The following is a 23,507-nucleotide window of genomic DNA, read 5'->3' as shown; positions in this document are numbered from 1 at the left end:
GAAAACGTACTATGCAATGTGTTGTGTTGAGCACAGGAAGTTGGCAATAACACTGCCTTTGACATGAAACTTGGGTCGAGTAAACAAATTCCCCGTACATGAACTGTGTGTGTTCTGACAAAGGTCATTTTGACCCAGACCGTAGGTCACACCAATATTTGGAAAGCCGGATTGGCTTTTGTTTGTGTTTTAACCGATTGATCTGATTGATTGAAAGTGATCTGGGAGGGCTGAATCACACTATAAAGCTCAAGCTGACAGTTCTGAACTCTGGTCTTGTGGTCCTTAAAACACTTCCCGCTGGGTTGCAACTCCTAACCAACGTCTCTGCACCAGGAGAGAGAGGCGGCCACACCAAGATGTTCGTGAACCAATCCTGGGCTCGATATTGGGGAGCACAGGTTGTTCCCATAAAAATGACTCTATTGCCTTGAATTTTACTCATTCATTTGACTAATTTAGATGCTATGTCACATGAATGGCCAATATGCTTGATAAAATATGCTTATTCCTCAAATTCTCCGGAGGGCCAGGTCATTGCAAAGCTCTGGTGGTTGCTCAACGCTGGACAAAAAGGCCACGGCTTCCAGACTTGATTCAGCTGAGGGTCACATGTGGAAACTGCCGGACTCTCTGTCGCAGGTTAGTTAGAGAGAATGTCGAGAGTTGGATGGATGAGATCACTGGTTTTGGTGAAAAGGCAAAGGTGTAGCCGAGGGGAATCGAGATCGGAATAATGAGACACACCTCTTGCAACCTCTTGATAATAACGACATGCTAATCTTCAGCTTGTTGTAGCCTGCTGTGGCAGAAGCTACCCCTCCCCCCTCTCACCTCAACGACATCCACTTTCCCCCAAGTCGACAGCATCAGAGGAGGCCTCAGGGTGTGATTTACACCACCCCCCACAGGAACTTCTAGCAGACCCTTCTCGTCCCGTCCACCCCCCCAGGCCGGGCTTTAAAACCCAGCCGTCCATGTGATGACATACCTGGAGAGACTTCACCTATAGCAGGGCTGATGCACCTGGACGGCATCAGCCCCCCGGGTACTGCGGGTGTGTGGAGTAAGAAGAAAGTTCCTGTCAGCCATATTGTGTCAAGACTAACTGATGTGCAGACTGGAGTTTATGAGTCTGGGTGACCCCGAACTTTTGAACGGTAGTGTAAATATGTGTGTGTGTTGCTTGTGTGGATTCAACTCAACCGAGCCTGCAGGATCTTTCACCTCTGTAGCTTTGAACATGCTCTACCACAATGCAAAGTGATCCGTGGGAAGCTTTGTTAAAGCGGCTGTCAAACTTGTTTCTACTGGCTGCCATGGAAGAAACCACCTGAGGACAGGAATTCTGCCGCTTTTGTTAAGCACCAAAACTGAGCAAGGGGCAAAAACTTGATTTTAAAGAAAGTGAGATATTGAAATGATATGAAAAGAGAGAAACTGCAGAGAGAGAGAGAGAGAGAGCAGATACAAAGAAGTGGATATGTTGACTATCACGAGTGAAACCCTGTTTGCTCTGTCATGATTTACCTTGCACCAAAAAAAACAACACCAAACCCCACCCAGTGAGCCACAGTTGGTTTTATTGTGAGACTTGACAGAAACAGGATGACACAGGTCAGTTGTTGAGCGACAAGAGTAAACTGTTTGTAGGAGAAAAGGGGGAAGAGCAACAACCCTCTGAGGCGTTACAGAGAGAGGGAGAAAGAGAGGGAGGGAGAGGGAGTATTCTGTAACTTTGCCTGCACCAGTCACACAGGCTGACTGGTTCCCGGCTGCACCAGGTGAAGCACACTCTGACCGAGACGGTCTGCGTCTGGTTTTGAGTGTCCAGGAAGCGTTTCCAAAATGACCAAACGGTCCGCGTCCACTCAAAAAGATGGAAAAGTCGCAGCGAGCGGACACAAGGTTTCCCAAAACGCTGGCGGGAAACCGCCGGACGAGGGCGACAAGAAGGTGGAGCTGGGGAAGAAGGTGACCCTGCTCCGAGGGATCTCCATCATCATCGGCACCATCATCGGAGCCGGGATCTTCATCTCCCCGAAGGGCATCCTGATGCACTCGGGCAGCATCGGGATGTCCCTCGTCGTGTGGATCGCCTGCGGTGTGCTGTCACTCTTTGGTGAGTTGGTTCACAGGTGGACCAGTAGAAGAGGATCATGTCTTTCTTGCTTTGAGAGGAGCAGCGTTGAATAGGGGAAAGTACACTGTTTAACTTTCCTCTTGTGTTAGCTTTCTGTTAGCATCTCTTGCTTTAGCGGCTGGGTTTTGACCCATGTCTTAAATCAGCTGTAAAATACACTAAAACAATGATCTACCATCAAGTTGTTTCTCATCTCTTGGTGACCTTGTTAGGCTTCCTTATCCATGAACATATTGTTGTGTTTTTGGGCCTTTTCTTTGTCAGGATACTCCTCCATTTGTATTAAAACATGTGAAAATGAACCTCAAGAGAATCCTATAAATAAATAAAAGGTTGTTGTGTTACCTGAATATTACTGAGGGGTATTAGAACACATCTCTTAAACCCATTTGTTTTATTTATGTTTTCATTTTAATATCATTAACTATGGTAACATACTAATCTTATCTGGTCTAAACTTTATCTCTGGCGTCTTTCTACAGCCTCCATCCACCCAAACCTGCTGCTTTTGACCGTAGTGTAACCAGGAAAATATTATAGAATAATTTAAACGTAATTTTGAGGACTTAGGGTTAAACTACCGCTGCTGCAGGAAGCAATGCTGAAGGATTTTTGGGCACATGAGTGTATTCTAGCGTATATAGATCTACATGTATATAAATCGTTGCAGTATCCTTAAATCCTTCAATTTTTGCCCAGTAATGAAAAGTCTAAGCACATTATCCCTGAATAGCCTTCCTTAACCCTTCTCTAGCTTCTCTTAATTCACATTCCCTTAACTTGTAATTTAAAATGTGTCCACTTAAACCACTTTCTTTAGTCATGGGGTGAGATCCCAAAAGAGGCTCCCACAGTCCCACAGTCGTATATCTGGGTGCTCATGGGGCCCCAAGAGGGACTGAGCTATAGATGAGACCGTTACCCAGCCGTAAGACTGCTGTTGGCCTTCTGAGCTCATCTGTCCGTCCCTGCAGGAGCTCTGTCCTACGCCGAGCTGGGGACCTGCATCAAGAAGTCTGGTGGACACTACACTTATATACTGGAGGCCTTTGGACCTCAGATGGCCTTCATACGACTGTGGGCTGATCTCATCGCTATCAGGTAATACCTCATGTTGCACTGAGCCTGATTTAACACGTATGTATGCTGACAATGGATCAAATCAACGTGTTTCTTCCCACATACAGATGCGTGGTCATTAATAACACACTGGGGGGTCCTTTACTGTAATTGCAGGGGTATCCAATACAGTTACTAAAACCTTCCTAAAATGACGGCCACAGTCCTTTTTTCAGACTTGACGAAATGTAAGAGTGTTGTACAAACTGCCTCTAGACACAATGCACAACAGTCATACGCTCAAATTGTGTTATGATTACTGATATTATGTCCAAGTGAGATTCTCATTGATAAAAATTAGGGCTGGGCAAGTTAACGCGTTATTATCGCGTTAACTTTTCAATCGATTAACGCCGTTAATTATTTAATCATGTGTTAACTGCATTTTTTTTTTTTTTCGTTCGGGCTTTTACTTTGAAGGCGGACAAAAAATAGTCTGACTTGGTGTGCAAAGACCTTTCCATCAAAGAGGGCCCAGGGGCAATCAGTGTGTCATGTGAAAGGAGTGCTTTGTAAAGATAATTATCATCCAGTTCTGCAGTTCCCCTCAGTTCTTCGGAGCATATGATCATCCATCAGCTCGTTGTTCTGGTTTGACGGCCCAGAACTTTAATGATTCGGTTCATTCTCAGTGATGCCATCAGCCTGGATGGACTGACACATACGAGAGGGTGAATATTGGACACGAAAGCACCTAAATGATTGCAACTGTGCTAATCTATCTGCGGCTCACCATCCAATGTTACACAACCACGCTCCCAATAAGGAGGCATGGTGTGTCATGAGTCAGTGGTCCACATAGATTCCCTTGAATTAAGGGTGTTAACTAACTGTCCTGTGGAGACGATCAAACGTATTTCACTGAGCCACTTTCTGATCCGACTGGACACTGATGCTGTGTTCACACCAAACACAAAGCACATTTTTGCATTTGGTTACCCACGGGAGCGTGATCGCGGGTGTTTGTACGCATCAATCATGCTAAAAGCTCTGGAGAGGTGGGTTGGGGGGCTAGGGAGAGGGTGAGGGGGGGGGCTCCCTTTGTATGGACACATTTCATCAGTCATGGCTAAAATAACCACTGTCGCTGCTTTGTACATGTTGTGGAAGTCCCTGGTATCCCGGGAAACTAAAAGCTGTCCTCTCTGGGTTCAATACATCATTCAGAGGCGCTCGGTGAATTCCATTGAGGTGTATTCGCTGTATCTAGCGAGCCGGCTGGTTTACTACAGCTGTAAACACAAAACAAACAATTTAGCTGTGCTGTAGTTGCAAGAAACAGCTAAAAGGAAGCTGATGTAACTACAGAACGATGTTGATTTGTAAAAAGTCGGAATTCACGTTTTGTTATCTCCACAAGAAGACAAGCAAAACCCCTTTAAAATGTTTGTTTTCTCAATGGAGTTTGGCTGGATCTGTGCTAGGCTTTGCTAACATTGTAGCATCAACACTCACGATGACATAATCTAGCCGTAAACACGGCAGCGTCGTTATTATATTATATATAACATTTAACTTTGCTGACGCTTTTAGCGACATACAATACACGCTACACAGCTAGCATGTGGGTTATACACGCTACACAGCTAGCAAGTGGTTCATACACGCTACAAAGCTAATATGTGGTCTATACACGCTACACAGCTCTGGCTAAACACTTACGGCTACATCTATTTCTGATTCAACAACGCCAAAATGTCAGCGACGACGAGTTCTCGACGCTGATAAGCTTTCGCGAAAAAACAGCGCTGGGCAAATTTCACCTCATTTGCGCCTTCTCGCCTCTAATCGCGCTTTTGAAATGTAATCTTGACGCGAGGAACATTTTCTTTGCATTTGGTGTGAACGAAGCCTCGCTCTGGATGTAGGAAATACTCCACAGAGGATGTGTTATTCAAGTTTAAAACACTCTCTGCCTGCAGGCTTTAAAAGGTACCTGAGGAAGTTTGAATAACACATTCACGATGAACCGCGAGACACAGTTGGGATTAGCGGCGGTTATTCTAATGACATTAATTGAGTAGATACGTTACAAAAGAACTCTCAAAGGCTGCAGCATTATTCCTTTCTAGATGTGGTCTAACTCGTTTCTCTACAACAGAGCAGATAACAAAACCTCTTCATTCACACGGTGGCCTCCTCACAGCTACAAAACCACTGCTGAAAACAATGCATGTGGCGGTGATCATTTAGAACATGCAGTACAACAACAGATAAGAAGAGTATGACGTCATTTTCATACATTTTGGCATCTTCTTGCGCAGTATTGTAGGTTCTCACTGAAACCCATTGGAGCTGTCGCTCACCATGAGGGACAAAGCAACAACCTTTTCAGAGCTATACCTTCAGGGAGGAAGAGAGAGTTTCAGTCCAACGCAAGCTACTTACACACAAAGCACATAATGATGGAACATCATGAGTTTCTGCAGCACATAATCTGTGTTTCATGATTTGCATTAGAATGTGTTGAAAGCCAGCACACCCTGCAAATAAAAGCCGTTATCTGTCGGCGACCTTGTCAGGTGAGAAACTGAGTTTAGTTTAGACTGGTGAGATGAGAAAAGCCTCTATGTGTGTGTGTGTGTGTGTGTGTGTGTGTGTGTCAGCTGTCTATGTACACTGCCACGGTGAATAGTATAAACAGTCCAGCGGCTATCTTGCGCTGTCCAATTTTATACTGGCCTCGGGCTAGTGGGACTCAATGGAAGCCATGGGAAATGAACAGAGACAGAGGCGGAGAATGAAAACAAGAATGAGGGAGACAAAGAGAGATTTCCATGGCTTTAGCAGCTCAGTGGCTGCTGTGGGAAATGAGGGGAACACTGATGAGCCATAAGACGAGCCTGTGGGACCAGCCAACCTTATTTGATTCTTATTGAAGCCAAGTCTATAGCTGCCCATCGGATATTACACCCCACACACACACGAACACACACCATTGGGTTAGAGAAGATCCCAGAGGACAAGACGTACGTACATAGTGTGTGATTATTGACAAAGTAAGTCCGTGCGTGATTAGTAAAACTCGGCCGTGCAGGTGTGTTTTTGAAAGCACAGTTCTTGCAGCCTGTAAATTCAACAACTTGAAAAAACATCCCAGCTCTTTAGCCGCTAAATGCTGCACTAGCTACCAGCTAACGGAGGACAATGGATTCATTAGAGCTTTCACGCTGAAGTCACGGTGTGTGTGTGTGTGTGTGTGTGTGTCGGTGTTTCCTTCAGGCCGGCAGCGATGGCCGTCCTCTCTCTGGCCTTTGGCCGGTACATCCTGGAGCCTCTGTTCATGCCCTGTGGCATCCCCCCTATGGCCGTCAAACTGGCCACCACCATCGGCATAAGTATGTACACCATTAACCTCTTGAAAACCCACCTGTTTTCAGGCCCTTTCCTCCAAAATGTCATCCCCAAACTACAAAGGGTGTATCTCTGCAACCACTAGGGCTGTTTGAATAACGTTGGTGTTGCAATAAAAGGTACACACGTACACATTGGCACTGGATTGGCCATAAATCGTGTGCTATAACGTTCCACTGTCGGCCTTTCTCTGTCCCTGTAGCTTCTATTATGTGCCTGAACAGCATGAGCGTGACATGGACGGCGAGGATTCAAATCTTCCTCACCTTCAGCAAGCTGCTGGCCATCAGCAGCATCATAGTGCCTGGAATGTACCAGCTCTTCAAGGGTAAGACACCTTGATCCTCACCACCGTCAGCGCCATCCTCATCACCTCTAATAGCCTCTACTAGTATGAATCGAGAGCCCATACACTCCGAGATATAAACCAGCTGTACTCAACTCGACTCGCTCTTTTTAGTTTTTTCCCATTTGCAGAAGTTATGGATGGTACCTGATACTTGTTGGTACCATTACACTCGGTACTAGAAGGTAGAATCCAAACACTGCCGACTACTGATGGTTCAGAGAGAACTGCCACGATTAAACTCACAGGACATTCTGCACAAGCTAAGCTACCGTCAATAAAGACCTCGGTTGTTTTTTCTTTACTCAACCCAAATTTTAAAAAAAGAAAATGTCAGTCTGCAAAAGTTCGCCTTTTACCACGCCGCACAACTGACAAAGATTTTCCTCTGTTTAGTGGCCGATGAAAGGATTCAGCCAGTGTCTCATTGAAGATGATGTCACGGCAGTTTCATGCTGCCTTCAGCTGAGAATCCTGCCTACACTACCCGTACTATCCGCAGTGGAAAAGGAAATAGGGAATAAGACCTGGTGCAGATGTGAGTCGAGTCGAGTCGAGCCCAAACCCAACCACGCAGTGGAAATGAGGTGTTGTGCTTGATCTATGAAGTTGTAAATGGTCAATTTAGCTGTATAGCAACTTTCTAGTCTTCCGGCCACTCCAACCTGGCATCATGCACACTCATCCATACACTGATGGCATTGGCTGCCATGCGAGGTGTGACCCTCCACTAACCCTACCCATCAGGACTAACTACCTCATCCAGATACAGACTTCGAAGACGAGCCACAGAGCAGGTGCTGGCACGTCTCGTTCATGCACAGTTCTGCATCGGCCGACACAGAGCATGCCGAACAACCTGTTTTCAGTCTTTGATTGCTGTATCTTATTGCTGTACCTTGAAATAATTAGGTTGTCGTTTGTGCAACAGATGGAAGGAACTGCTGAAATCCGGGAAACTGGCTCTTGTCCAATCGTAAGCCTGAACTTGGCACGTAGTCACATCTTTCAGGAGCGGTGCGTCTCTGCAGCTCTGCTCGCTACGAGCGGCGTCTCTGCAGAAGCTCGCTGGAAGATTTTAAGAAGTGTAAATCACACTTTAGGGTTTTGTCCCTGTTGCTGTTTTTCAGGATCATTCTCTGACTCCACGCAGCATTTTCAGCTGTAAAAACGAACATGGCCTCAACAACAACAACATGCACTGTAAATATAACCTTGAAGCCTTGCAGCCGCTGACACACAGCTGCTCACAGCGAGCAACAGCTCAAGCATTTCCTCTCTGCTGATGTTAGAGGAGTCTTCAGCTGTGCCCCTGACTCTGAAATCTGCTTATACATAATGCTATTTTGATGAACGTTCACCTATGACCCTCCGTTATAGAAAGGGTAATAATAATAAGAGTTAATCTTCTAATCTGTATCCAAAGGTAGACAAAGGCTCCAGCACAGACTAGGCTGCTGTGTCTTTTTAAAAAAAGTTTCTTGATGTTTATTTTGATGTTATGCCCGTATACAATCCTCGGTGGATCAGGCATCTGGCGGGTCCTTGGCATAGTATAGTTGTTTCTCTAAGATGCAGATGTTTAAACCAACAGATGAGCAAACTGTACAGGTTTACTTGAACTAGTCTGTATGAATTATTCATTTGAGAGTACGAGTTATCAAATACTGTACTCCTGATGGAGTTAACGATGGGCAGACAAGTATTTTTTAACACAATTTAATACAATTGTCATTCTCAAAACTGATTGGGAATAATGTAATCATGTTATTGCTTTAAATACGTGTGTATTCAAACACATTACCACAAATATATTCACTCCTGCATGTCTTCATGGAGTGATCATTACAAACAATTTGTGGCTCTCAACATTTTAGTTAAAAAGCAATGGTCCTATTAGATTGTTTCATGTGTTTTTATGAGCAGTTCCTCTCCATAAATGTGAGCTCCTATATGAAGCAGAACACTGATTACATTGAGAGTGATTTAATCTGCCTGAAGTACTTTTTGTTGGAGAGATGAAGCTAATAAAGCAGAGTACTGCTCCCTTTATCTTCATTGTATTGCTTAAACTACTTTTATGGATACTATTATTATCATTATGACTATAATCACCTCTGGTCTTGCGTAATAACTATTTGCACATATCATGCAATTGCTGCGGTAATCACTCACTTTATTGAGGAGCAATTATGGTGCTTCAAAATATAGAAATAATTCCTTTATGTCCTTGTGTGTGTTTGTGTTTGCAGGAGAGACCAAACACTTTGAGAATGCCTTTGACCTGAGCAACATGAAGCTGTCCGGTATGCCTCTGGCCTTCTACTCTGGGATGTATGCATACGCTGGGTGGTAGGTATGAGCCTCACTCTCACACCACGCACTCTCAATCACCTGACAAGCTGTTGTATACCTGGTCAAACCACTTTGAACCTTTTCGGTCTTTGATTCCTCAACGACCGAGAGGCCGTGATTCAAAGCTCATTGAGTTCTCTTATCTAAACCATCTGAAGTGTGCAACCGATCATCCTGCAGCCGTGACACAGCGCTCACGCTGAAGCTCTCCTTACGAGATCTTTCAGACTCCCAGTAGAAAGGTATTCCCTTCTGCTTCCTGTCAGTCCACAAAACCGCCAATACACCAATGGAGTAGCCTACCAGCTCTCTCATTATCAGCAACCTCCTTCCTGTCAGTCCACAACCCGCAGTGCTGTCGCCAATCGATTCAACCGATGGCCTCCAACGAGTTCCCAAAGGGAAAGGTATTCCCTTCTCCTTCCTGTCAGTCCACAAAACAAAATGGAGTAGCACGTCCTGTTCTGGTGAACAGTCACATTATTCCATTCACCAGAAACAACCACAATCCGTGTCATCATGCATGGCATCACACGCCTTTTTGCCACCTCCTGCCTGATCACCCGCCTTCCTCAACCCTGGATACGACCTTTGGCATCGTCACGCTGGCCATGCTGCATGAGAAGTTTCGGGAAGTTGCAATCTGCAAGCTCACGCCTCGATGCCGCCACGTTCTACACACGACATACATGCATCTCAGTTTGATGCGTGTCGTTTTGTGTATCTTCACGTCCGTTCTGTGTACATTGCACATGATTGACCGTCCATTGAGCGTTGGAGGTTACGCAATAACTGTTTTCCTTTTGCAGGTTCTATTTAAACTTCGTGACAGAGGAGGTAGACAACCCTGAGCGGTAAGTTGAATCAATGCATTGACCTATATTTGATGAAGTTAAAACCCAATAGAAAGCATGCAAATATTTTCAATCGGGTTTGAAATCCAGCAATAGTTGCAGAAAGGTCAAATTGCATCATATTACTGCTCTCCCCATAATTTGCATGTCTAAGTGTCCTTGAGCAAGACACTAAACCTCGGGCGCGTCACGGCTGCCCACTGCTCCTCAATTACTAAGGGTGGGTTAAAATGCAGAGGATGAAGTTCCCTCTGTGGGACTAATAAAGGATTGTTTACGTCCTGGCGTGCCAGCAGCAGGACTCTGTTTGTGCACTTCCTGCCTAACAACTAACAGACAGGTGTTTTCTTGGGGAGAAGTTAGCAGCTGAAGAGACCGAAAACCAAACTGAAAGAGACAAAATTGTTATTTTGTACTGTGAATAATTCACACTTTCACAACGTATTGTGTTTGAATCAACGTCTATCTCACAAAGAGGAAGTCAGAGGTCATAACAGAGGTCAAACGAAGGTTAAATGAGATGCATCAGTGAATTACAGTAATTTTAGAGCTGCTTCTGTTATGATCCCTCGTGCCATCAGGACTCTGCCGTTGGCTATCTGCATCTCCATGACGATTGTGACTTCCTGCTATGTGCTGACCAACGTGGCGTACTACACCGTGATGTCAGCAGGCGAGCTCCTGGCCTCCGATGCGGTCGCTGTGGTGAGTAATGCTAACGGCACGGCTCAACAAATACTGCAGAAAGAAAACACATCAGAGTTTTAGTCGACTTCTTTTTCATTGTAGTGAAAGCATCAGGATGTAATGCAGATACACTTGACTCTGACTCATTCTGTGGGACTTTTGCAGCCTTCACTAGAAATAACAACCCAAAAAAGCTATCGAGCTAGCCATAGCTAGCATAATCAATAACATGTAGCTATGTGCCAACAAACCATGGGACACTCTGACGGGCATCGACCCCATCACCATCATATTCATGTTCTTCATCACTTTGTGTTTAATTCTAAAACTTGTGTTAGCTTTGAGGCACAAAGCTTCAGGGATTTTATTTATTTTTATCTTGTGTATATCTTTCATCCCAATGAGTTACTAATGAGTGTTCATGTTGGAACATTACTTAATAAATGATGAATTCAGTGTTTGTTCATGCTTTACTAATGCTGAAGAGTGTGTACTCATTATAAAGTGCTTCCTAAAATGATGAACAGGAGATATAAAGTCTATAGAAACCAGGGAGGTGCAACAAGACGCACGCAGGAAACAGCGTGGCACTCCTTATTAAATCAACAGCTGAACACAACACCACGGAGATGTGTAAACAATACAAACTCCTCAGTGGCCACTTGGAACAAACACACTGGTGATAAAAGAAAGCACTTAAAGGTGGAGTCAGCGGTTCTGGAGAACACTCAAACAAACACAGCACTCCCACCAGAGCGCTGCAGAACGTTAGCATGAGCGCTCACAGACGTAGCTCCTCTCTCGCCCCCTCTACCTTTCTCTGGACACATGCAGAGACGCTCTGCAGTCTGGGGAGGACATTTTAGAGCAGAGGTCTAAAAATAGGTTTGTTTTCATGTGAATTTCTATGTTTAATTTCATTTTTGGGGTATATTCTTCTTGATTTGTACTTAGTGACCTGATAAAGAACGGTTCTATATAATCTGATAGAGAACGGTTCTATATAATCTGATATAGGACGGTTTTATATAATCTTGTACAGGACAGTACTTTATAATCTTATATAGACTGGTTCTATATAATCTGATAAAGGTCGATTCTATAAAATCTAATATAGGACGGTTCTATATAATCTGATATAAATGGGTGGAACCAGCTGGTTTCCAGTCAGAATGCTTCACATTGCTCCTCTTAAAAGTTAACGAGAACTTTTTTTCTAAAATTAAACTAAAAGCAATGTCCCCACTCAGACTCATGGCAGAGACATGTTTCAGAGAATACATCCCTCATAATAACTGCACACATTGAGATCTGTGTGTTTTATATACAAGGTAAAATACATCAATATTTTAAGGAGTAATCCTATTTCAGGACTGTAGGTGGAACGCATGAAACTTGAGTTTATGACACATTTTATAACCATTTTCTTTCATTCTTCCCCTGCACTGTCAGGTATATTTAACATTTTTATTTAAATAGAAGTCAAGCGTAACATTATTGCATCATAGTGTGGTGGCTTAGACATGATTTTAAGGAACAACAATATACCAGTGAGCATTTAAACAAGACCACAATGCACCTGTTCCCTCACAGCCGTGCTGTGATTAATCACTGCATGGCTTCATGAATAATAAGCAGCTTCCTCTCCCACTTCTGCGTGACCCATTTAAGACAATCACTGCTCTCATTTCATCCAACAGCTGATAAAACAAGACAAACTACAATTAAACTGATATCTGCAGACATTGATCCAATCCCAGAGGAACCTGCTCGCTTTTAAAACCTCCACCTGTTTGCTTCTTTACAAAAGCATCAGTGTGTTGTTCAGAGAAAATGTCTTTTTTTCTGAGTTCCTAAACCCATAAACTTGTTATCTTGATAACCAAAAGAAAGATCAAGCGGTGACGAATCCTCTTGAGAAACGAGTGTGTAACAAACCATAACTTTGTGAGCAGATACTTCTGATACATGATATTACATCCTTTCCATTAACACATGTTAACACATCACTTTGCGGCCTCTCTGTCTCAGACGTTTGCTCAGAAGATGATGGGGAACTTCTCCATAGCCGTGCCGTTCTTCGTGGCGTTGTCCTGCTACGGATCCATGAACGGCTGCGTCTTCGCTTTATCCAGGTAGAGACGCTTCCTCTCTGCCTTCACGCGACAACACACTGCATATGTATTCCTGATGAATATTCAGAAATGTGCCTTAAAGCACCCATGGTTTGTTGAGTTGTACAACACTCCAGAAAGATTGATGACAGGTGTCCTGGTCGTTAGCAAAGTGTAAAATCACAGAATAAAAGTCTCGAATAAGAGTTGTTTGTGAGCGAGGGAACAAGTGAAGTCAGTCACCAGTAAACACAATAAATCCTGGAGGTGGTGGAATTATCTGCACTCTGTCTGCATGTCAATTGAGCAAAAATAAGACGTTCGTTCTCTGTGTGAAACAAAGAGTCAACGTTGACTCTTTTTAACCAAAAAGAAAATCTTTCCATGAACCTAACTAAGTGGTTTTATTTCCTGAACCTAAACTGTTTGTTTCCTGTGAAGACGGAAGTTTATTTTGAAAAGACTGCACGCCTGTAACGAGTGGGTATTGACCCGCGTATGAGGATAAAGTCGCTAATGCTATCGCAAACGCGACTACGTTCACACCCAAAAGCGTTGCCAATTTTCGCGTCAGTTTACTCGCACGACTTCGTGGTTAATTTGCATCATTCGCTTTTCCTCATTTGAAAGGGGGCGTGGCCTATCTCTGTGACTTTTCTCCGTAAAAACTGTTTCCATTTCCACCTTTGAAAAAAAAAAAATCAGTTCTGCTTTACACTTGTTGTGGAAGTATACGCAACGCTTTGCTGTGAACGCAGCATTGCAGCTCAGAGCTACGTGTCTCCTCTTGCGTCCGGTGACACAACGACAGATGTTAGTGTGTGTTTACATGTAATGTGTGTATGTGTGTGTGTTCACCAGGATGTTCTTTGTTGCGTCCCGAGAAGGACAGCTCCCTGAGGTTTTGTCTATGATCCACGTGCGCAGACACACTCCACTGGCCGCCGTCCTCATACTGGTCCGTTTGAAATCCATAGCTGATCGTTGGACGCACAAACTCACAACACTGATTATTGCTCATTCCCCTATTTAAATGTCTGTGTGTGTGTGTGTGTGTGTGTGTGTGTGTGTGTGTGCAGTACCCCATGACCATCCTCCAGGTCTTTGTAGGAGACATCTACAGCCTGCTGAACTTCATGAGCTTCCTCCGCTGGCTGTTCATCGGCGTGGTTGTGTTGGGCCTCATCTACCTGCGATACACAAAACCCGACCTGCCCCGCCCCTTTAAGGTCCGCGTTCACACACCTGTCCACACCTGTAGCCATGCTCAGTCCCATCTGAACCTGTGCCACAACATTGACGGGAACAAAAGCCACTGACCTGCGTTTATTTAGCTATTTCAACAAATATGCGTGTATCTGTTAGCAGACAACGTAAACCAGGAGTAACTCTGTCACTTCTGACTCCTCACGCAGGTGCCGCTCATCATCCCGGTGGTGTTCTGCCTCACGTGTTTCTTCATGGTGTTTCTGTCCCTGTACTCGGACCCGGTTAACTCGGGGATTGGCTTTGCCATTTCCCTCACCGGCGTCCCCGCCTACTACGTCTTCATTTACTTCAACCACAGGCCCAAGTGGCTCCAGAGGGCTTTGGGTGAGTCGAGGCTCGTAGGACACAAGATGACATTCGGCAGAAAGATGACATCACATGGATCTGTATCTACGACACACGGTCATAGTGAACCACAGAGTTAAAGGTTTAACCTTTTGGAAAATCTTCCTGCGCCCATTTTAAGTCCCAGCATGCCCCATTCAGACAATCTTTTGGCATAAAATACGTCACTTTTCCATTTTTGAACCAAACGACACAGTTTTTGGACTGAAACTCCTTCCTAACAGGACAAGACTTTGTTTTATTGTGATTTTTGTCGCAGATTCTGATCCTTTAGGTCCTAATCTTTCCAAAAAGGTGTCTTATTGACGCTCCAGGAGGCATTTTTGGGGAATCTGGCTCACATCATGCTGGATGTTCATAGTTACCATGAAAATATCTTTTTAAAGATTTTTTTTTCTTCAGATATACATTTTTGCTAAACGAATACATTCAATGAATACAAGTATTGGAATTTGGAGTTCCTACGATGACTCAAACACACGGAAAAGGAGGTCTGGAGACAAAAATTGGTTAAAGACGTCACTTCAGTCAATTGCATCCTGTTAAGGACTGTGGAGCAACAAAGCATAAGGGGTTCGCATCACTAATATGTAATAACAGTCTTATTACCAAGTCGTTTCCACCTCGTGCATTGTCTTCCTGAATTCAAACTGCTTTTCATTGCACACTTGGTATAATGTGTCACCTATGTAGATACAATGAGAGATGATGTAATTGTGATCCTTTTGTGTGTTTCAGATTCCTTCAACAGAACCTTGCAGATCCTCCTGGTGGTCGTCCCTGCTGAGCTGTAACGGCTCAGATCGTCACCTCCTTTGGTCCAATCTAATCACACATACATGTACATAGACTGAGCTAAAACTCATTAATGTGAGCGAGTCCACCCGGGACAGATTAGGGATTGGGATTGTTTGCGTCGCAGTGAATGTTATCTGATCACCTTTTCTTCTTCTCAACCCACTAACTGGATGTCTGAACAGAGCTCAGCATACACACATTTCATCAGAATGGGATTATTTATACAAAAGTCAAAGTAAAGTGGAAGCAACCATGGACTCAAGTGTGTTATTTTCATAGCTTAGATCACCGGTTGGTGGTATCTGAGTATCATATCGTCATCATATCGTTGGTTCAGACTCCAAACTTTGCTCCGTGGCTAACATTTAGCGCTGGGCGGGAAGGACAACAATTCATATCACAGTATTTTGTAAGATTCTTGAGGTTTCACGGTATCTTTTTTAGAGATAACGCATTTATTCATTGACGCCATAAAGGACCGCCGTCGCCGGCTGTTTGTACATCAGTCCGCAGTGTGTTAGGAAGCTAAACATGGAGGGACTTAGGACCCAGGGGAATGTAGGTATAGGCACAGCCCGCTAACACAGCTAACCCTGAGCCTGTCCTCGCTTTTTTTTTTTTTTTTTTTACACCTTTCCCTGTGTTATATGTGGTGGAAATCCAGCTTTTGAATCTCTCCAGAGAAACAAACAGGATGTGAACGCTCCTACACGTGACTGTTGTTCTTCTTCCTGATGAAGGGATCCTCCTCTCTGGCGCTCCTGAAGGTTTTTCCCTTGTCCTCCCTGCTAAAGGGTTTTTTCTTGATCCGACGTGCGGCCCCAGGACAGAGGAAGTTGTTTGTGTACAGATTTGTGATTTGTGTTCAGAATAAATTGAATTAAATGTCTTGAAGTATTCACTGAACGGACGCTTGGGATAATTCAGCTGAATGGACGCAACTCTTTACCAAATGGTGTAACCAACAATAAAAGGTTTAACAGCCTCTATGCACTTTATACTTTAGTTCATTGTTTTAGATCCTGAACGCCTGTTCTTCTTATTGTGAATAACACACACAAGGAGCAACACGTGTCTTCTACGTCGCGCTACAGCAGATGGTTTCTGAGTTATATTCGATTCTTCAACCAACCGTTTGGTTTCTATCAACATTCCTATCCGAATCGATGTTTCCATCTGAAGTTTTAGTTGTTAAAAGACAAAATTTCAAACGTATGCTGCAAAAAAAGATAATCCACATAAATACTAACATCTGCCAAATATGAGGAAAGCAACAGTGTGTTTAAATACGAATGCAACAGCATCACATGTGCATCTGCTTTAGTCAATAAAAGCTTTGGGCTGGAGGATCATTGTTTCCTGCAGTCGCAGCTCTTGACATTGAGAGCAGGGAGCATCCCATCATCCCATCATCCCATCATCCCATCATCCCTTCATCCTCTTAAGCCAAGTGCAATTAAAACTGCATTTTGAAACTGTGTAATAATGGTAATAACTTGTTTGGACCCAAAACACTGATGTGGAAAAGGACGCAGAACGCAAAGTCATTTCTTTTCACAAAACAAGCTTTTGGTTTTTAAAAGGATACTAAAAGACCATGATTCCCTGTAGATGGGTACCGGTGAAGTGCTTTTAGGTTGTAATCACACAGTTTGTCGTGTTTGCAGTCAGGATGCTTCCTCTTGCTCTTCTGGAACAGATAACAGGAACTTTCTTCACCAGGATGGAGATGTGTGACGACCACGTCGAGTTGTCTGTGACGCTGATGTCATGCAGGAAGCTTCAGCTGTTCACTTCCTTTTGGTATAAAATTCATCATTCTTCCATTTTTGAACCGAACGACACAGTTTTTTGACTGAAACTCCTTCCTAACGGACCAAGACTTTGTTTTATTGTGATTATTGTTGCAGATTCTGATTCTTTAAGTCCTAATCTTTCCAAAATTGACCGCTCTAAGAGGCATTTTTGGGGAATCTGGCTCATATCATGCTGGATGTTCATAGTTACCTTCAAAATATATTTTAAGCAAATATACAGTTTTTTCCCCAAGACTTTGCTGAACAAATACGCACAATAAACATAAGTATTGGAATTAATTTGGGGTTCATACAACGACTCAAACACAGGTAGAAAAAGAGGTCTGGAGACAAAATTGGTACACAGTTTTCCACTAGTTAACTCCTTTGATGTAGACTGGTGTGTGTGTGTGTGTGTGTGTGTGTGTGTGTGTGTGTGTGTCGTCGCCTCCTCATTCAACATTCAGCTCCTTGTAAAGTTCTCCCAGATGGACCCAGACGGGTCTCACAGGACCGTGTTGTTCCTTCATGTCGGAGCTCGTGGATCTCCAGGTGCTGCAGAGCTTCACTGGCACGCTGTGATCTGTCGGCTCTGACTTCTATTTTTATTTGTTTAACCTGTTCTGGCCGCTGAAGCAGTTTGACGTCCTGGTTTTACCCTCAACAGCGTATTGTTGACCTTTCTGTCTGCGTCTCTCTGAAGTTGTTTTGTCCAAAATTAGATATTTATTCATTCAGCTTGTGGAGGTTGGGGCTCCATGCTAGCTCTGACAGCATGACGGCGCACACTAGCAGGGGAGCTAAGCTGAGCCGAGGGTCGATGAAGGCTCATGTGAAGCCGTTTAAACATGTCGGAGTGAGAGTTAGCGTGGCTAAAAGGTTCATACGCCTGCAGCGCGGCCAGAGCTAGCTTTTGCGCTCACAAAGGCTAACGCTAGCTGAGTTTAAGCCAGCTTTCTCGCCGCTCAGCGCTAACGTGGAAGCTCCGGGGCGTTTTGTCTCCATCCTGCCATCCTCTCATCAGCAGGAAAAACCCTCCGTGTCCAGCGCTGAGAGGGAATGCAGTGTGCCACAGGGCAGCGGCCACGCAGAGAGATTACCTGCAAATCCTCCCCAAGAGGGCCGGAGAGCAGCCACATCAGCAGCCTGCGTGCCACACACACACACACACACACACACATACACAGGAGTGTAAGACTACAACCACAGCGGCTGCAGAGAGCCAGGACTCTTCATGGTGCTGCTCCGGTCTGACTGGCTAATGAGAACCAGGGGAGCAGAGAGTCCTCACAAGGCCAGAAGAGATGAACAGTTATAACTACAAAGGAATCAGATGCTGAAGGTGAAGGCCGAACCATCTGCAGGCTACTAGACAAGAGCCCTCTTGTGTCAATCTGTGATGTCCGGAGGCTTTATATTGCTCCTCTGTGAAAGTTGTCAAGAACTCAGCAGGGCCAATGTTCCTCCTTCTGAATCTTTGAGGAATACGTCCGTTCATGAGCTTAAAGTGATATGTTGAAAGCGTGAGCGATGACATCAGTTAGCTGGTTGCTACATGCTCCTGCAACACCACCGGGGGATGATTATGAGGCCCAGCAGCTCCCTCTCATCAGGGTTTCCCTCTCATCTGTGAGGATGCTGACAGCGGGCGGTGCTCTGACTCGACAGCTGACTCTTTGTTGAGAAGATGGTGTTCGGCTCATCTGGCAACGCGGCGTCTGCCATGATGATGAGGCTCCAGCTTTCGTAGCCTAAGACATTCTGGATCTCCTGCCACATGTCTTTAGTGTTGTTGTTGTTGTCTCTCTTGACTCCTCCCCTTTGCCTCTTTGATGCCGGCTTCGCTCCATTGATTCCCGTGACGAGACGGATTGTTTTGTGTTTGGATCGTGCCGTCGCCTCTGCACCACATCATCACATCATCAGCGTATTATCTAATATTTGGTGTCACTGAGGATGTGCGTTCCTCCAGGTTGATGTAGTTCTCTTTGAACACGAGCCGGTCTGTACATTCAAAACCGTCCTGCAGCGTGCGTACACGTCTGTCCACACTTAAACTGACGGTATTTTTCATTTTGTTTACAGTTAAACAAGTAATTCAACCTTGTAAAGTCAGAAAGAATGAAGAAAATGACCGAAGGGGAAACAAAGAAACACATTTCAGCTGGTAATTAAGTCAAATTAAGAATAGAAAACAATCAAAACAAGCAATGTGACACTTCAACAACATTGTTATGTGATGTACAGCACCTGCTTCATTAACTGTCCTGTATTTATATGTGTTTTTATTGAATGTTTCCTCCTCCCGTCCTTCTCCACGGTGTCCAGATGCAGTTCTGCGGGCAGACACATGGGGGTGCTGCAGTGCTTCACAACTCTGATCACATTTCCTCTTGAATGACTTTTAAAAGCACAGAACGGCTCCAAACAATGGGAAGCAGCGCTTAAAGAAAGATCTATGAACACTCACCGGGAGATATTATTGACTCTTATATATGTGAGCGTAACAATGAGGAAGAAGATGACATCCACTTCAGGTTTTTAAATGACTCCATTCTGTTGGCAAAGCAAGGTGAGGAAACGTTTGAGGGATGGATTCTTTTCAAATGAAGGTCGAAAACAGAGAGAGAGCGAGAGAGAGAGGGAGAGAGAGGCTGGAGGGGGTATTGATGTATTATTTGTGTCTAATAGTGTATCCTCATTCCCTTGCTATCTCTCTCCAGCAGCACACGTTGTGTCTCTGAGCTGATGAAGACACAGTGGACTGTACAGCACAGACACAGCAGCAGCTCAGGTCCATGTAGGAGCATCCATCGTGCAGAATCACATGCTGACGCTCTGATGATGTTCAACTCGTCTTCTTCCACAGACAGAGCCGTGTGTGAGGACGCCGACGTGAAAACAGGAAGTTTGTGAATGTTTTCAGCGTTTCAGCACGAGGACACGATGAGAAACAATGAATGTAGAAACTTTATTTACAGGAAAACTCCTCAGGGGAGCAAATAGTTTAGAGGAAGGCAGAAAACTCATCATGTTGAACATCTTGACTACAAGAATTCTTGAATAAAGGTTCTCTTAATGAGCTGGATGGAGCCCCATGGGGGCGTTTCTCCTTCTGTCCCTCCATGAGGAAGACCGTTTGAATGAAGGGAAATGTTGCGTTCAAAGGCAAAAGACGCTTTAAAATCTTTAAATATGCGTTCATGCAGCAGCTATAACTCCATGATTATGGAGTCAGGGCCTGTTCACTGACTCTGTGTTGCAGAAACAACACACACGTTCACACACACACACACACACACGTTAACACACGTTCTATTCACAGCAAACATACAATAGTTCTCTACAAGCCTCAGAAGTCTGTGTGAGGTATTTATTGGCAATGAGCCTCGGGGCAGGGTCAAAGGTCACCCAAAAGGAAATTGATTAAAGGTCAGTGTGTAGGTCGGAACTATAAGGAATTATGTTTTCATGATGTGTGTGTGTGTGTGTGTGTGTGTGTGTGTAACTTGACTATACAGTGACTCAACTCAGTGAGGAGGGGGAGACTCCCCTGGCAAACTGTGACTAATGGGGCATGTGTGTGTGTGTGTGTGTGTGTGTGTGTGTGTGTATGTGTGTGTATGTGTGTGTGTGTGTGTGTGGGTGTGTGTGTGTGTGGACCTTGAGGTTCCAGGGTCAGCCCCATTAACAGGAAGCAGCAGACGCCCCCAGGTAAGAAAGGTCTACCCTCAGGGTTACTCATGGCCCAAATAGATGTGACAAGACCACGTCTGTGTGTGTGTGTGTGTGTGTGTGTATGTGTGTGTGTGTGTGTGTGTGTGTGTGTGTGTGTGTGTGTGTGTGTGTGCGTTACCTTCTTCTGAGCAGAGATGGATGAATGGATTCACGTTCTGAAGAACTTTGGAGGCAGTTTGTTTCTGCGTGTAAGTGTGTACGAGAGGAGGCTGATCAGCCCGAGGCTGCTGCTGTCAGACGGGCTGACTGACACACACACACACACACACACACACACACACACACATACACGGCGTTGAGTGTGTGTTTATGCGTGTGTGTGTGACTCAGTCCGAGTGAGCAATACAGGAGCGAGGTAGTGAGACGGGCTGACGAGACAAAGCCTCTAATTCAAAGTGACTCCAGAGAGTCGGCCATCTTTACTGCTCAATGAACACATGAAAATTACTTTTAAAAAAAACATCCAGTAAGTGAGAACACACACCTAGTCACAATGTGTTTTACTTTTAGTAGAAGAAGAATATTCAAAACGATTTAAATACAACAACATGGGAGGTTTTGGGAGGGTCATCAGGGTTTGAGACCAAATATTGCCCGGGGGCTGCAGGGCGGCGGGTGGCGACGGGCGCAGCTTCTCGTAACCTGTCGTTGGTGCGAAAAAGCGTAAAAAAGTGAATATTCGCAATGTTTTTTTTGAGTCATTCGCAAAAAAGTGAAAATTAAAAAAAAAAGTGAAAATTAAAAAAAAAAAAAAAAAAAGTGAAACATTTTAAAAAGTGAAAATTTAAAAAATTGTGAAAATTAAAAAAAAAAAAAAAAAAAGTGACACATTTTAAAAAGTGAAAATTTAAAAAAAGGGAAACATTTTAAAAAAAAGTGAAAATTTAAAAAAAAAGTGAATTTCTTTTAGGTGAAATCTTTTTTTAAAGTAAAAAAAAAAAAAAAAGTTCAAGATTAAAAAAGTGAATTTTTTTTTGTGAAAATTAAAAAAAAGTTTAAAAAAAAATTATTGAAGATTTAAAAAAGTGAATTTTTAAAAAAAGTGAAAATGTAGCTTTTTTACAATAATTCACGTCTGTACTTTGACTTTACATGTAATCTGCTTGCGCAAATTTTTCGTAACTCTTCCTGTGTGAACACAGCATGTGAGTATAGGATGTAGGACAGGGCGAGCCGATGCTCCTTCACATCAAAAAGAGGCCTGCCGAGGCGGATCGGCATCTGATCGGGACGCCTCCTCAGACGCCTCATCTCCCTTTGGAAGTTTTCCAGGCTCGTCTAACTGATATGGAGGCCCGGGGTGGACCCAGACACCGGAGGGATTAAATATCTCGTCTGGCCCGGGAACGCCTCGGGGTTCCCCACGCAGAGCTGGAGAGACGTCTGGAACAACTTCCGAAGCTCGCTGCCCCCGCGACCCGAACCCGGATAAGCAGATAGAAAACAGATGGATGTGAGTCTGATGGGGACATCGGGTAATACATGGGGAATACAATGGGAATACATTGAGAATACATTGAAAATACATTGGGAATACATTGAGAATACATTGGGAATACAATGAGAATACATTGAGAATACATTGGGAATACATTGAGAATACATTGGGAATACAATGGGAATACATTGAGAACACATTGGGAATACAATGGGAATACATTGAGAATACATTGAGAATACATTGGGAATACATTGAGAATACATTGGGAATACAATAGGAATACAATGGGAATACATTGGGAATACAATGGGAATACATTGGGAATACAATGGGAATACATTGAGAATACATTGGGAATACAATAGGAATAGAATGGGAATACATTGGGAATACATTGGGAATACAATGGGAATACATTGGGAATACAATGGGAATACAATGGGAATACATTGGGAATACAATGGGAATACAATGGGAATACAATGGGAATACAATGGGAATACATTGGGAATACAATGGGAATACAATGGGAATACAATGGGAATACATTGGGAATACATTGGGAATACAATGGGAATACATTGGGAATACATTGGGAATACAATGGGAATACATTGGGAATACAATGGGAATACAATGGGTGTGGCAAACTGGTTGCTGAAACGTTCAAGCTGTTTAGTTTTAAAAGCGTAGACTCTGATCGTTCATGGATGGGTCAGATTTTGCTGCAAATAATTTTCTTTTGCACAATTTTAATTTGGTGTCTTTTCCACCAAAAAAAAAAAAAACACTTTACAGGAGTGAAGTGTGTAGAGTTACAGTATCTGTGTGGTAGTGATCCCTGAGTGATGCTAGGTATGCTACGAAATGCTAAGAAGCAGCTTGGACTTGGAGTTGAGTCATGACCCGAAAGAATCAAAATGTAATCAAATTGTGAGATTCTGACAGATTCTCAGCCCTAGTATTAATATTATTATTGTTATTATTAATGTGTGTAGACCCTCTTCCCGTACTTCATCTTATTGTGTGTTTCTTTTCTTCTGTGTCTAACATTCGGTCTTTGGTCTGAACACGAAAAGGAAAGAAAAACACACACAAACACGAATAAATACAAAAAACAAACAGCTGAGAGGAGAAACTTATCAAAT

General features: G+C 43.8%; 1 protein-coding gene across 1 annotated transcript; it reads left to right on the top strand.

Annotated features, from left to right (window-relative positions):
* The first annotated feature begins 1,848 nt into the window (after positions 1-1,848).
* On the top strand, positions 1,849-16,433 carry slc7a11 (solute carrier family 7 member 11). The gene is made up of 12 exons (XM_068581385.1): positions 1,849-2,122; positions 3,118-3,244; positions 6,485-6,600; positions 6,819-6,944; positions 9,215-9,314; positions 10,127-10,171; positions 10,753-10,876; positions 12,890-12,993; positions 13,834-13,930; positions 14,052-14,201; positions 14,388-14,565; positions 15,325-16,433. The coding sequence occupies exons 1-12, from the start codon at positions 1,849-1,851 to the stop codon at positions 15,378-15,380; spliced, it is 1,497 nt and encodes a 498-aa protein (XP_068437486.1). The 3' UTR covers positions 15,381-16,433.
* The last annotated feature ends 7,074 nt before the right edge of the window (positions 16,434-23,507 follow it).

This window comes from Clinocottus analis, unplaced genomic scaffold, assembly GCF_023055335.1.
Source record: "Clinocottus analis isolate CAN_PGR_092001 unplaced genomic scaffold, fCliAna1.0.p SCAF_10, whole genome shotgun sequence".
Taxonomy (NCBI): domain Eukaryota; kingdom Metazoa; phylum Chordata; class Actinopteri; order Perciformes; family Cottidae; genus Clinocottus; species Clinocottus analis.
Note: the sequence above shows the minus strand (reverse complement) of the source record. Positions and strands in the feature narration are given on the sequence as shown.

Coding starts and splice junctions, on each gene's coding strand:
- slc7a11 (XM_068581385.1), top strand. CDS start 1,849: ATGACCAAACGGTCCGCGTCCACTCAAAAAGATGGAAAAGTCGCAGCG. Junction 2,123..3,117: donor CGGTGTGCTGTCACTCTTTG/GTGAGTTGGTTC, acceptor CCGTCCCTGCAG/GAGCTCTGTCCTACGCCGAG. Junction 6,601..6,818: donor GGCCACCACCATCGGCATAA/GTATGTACACCA, acceptor CTGTCCCTGTAG/CTTCTATTATGTGCCTGAAC.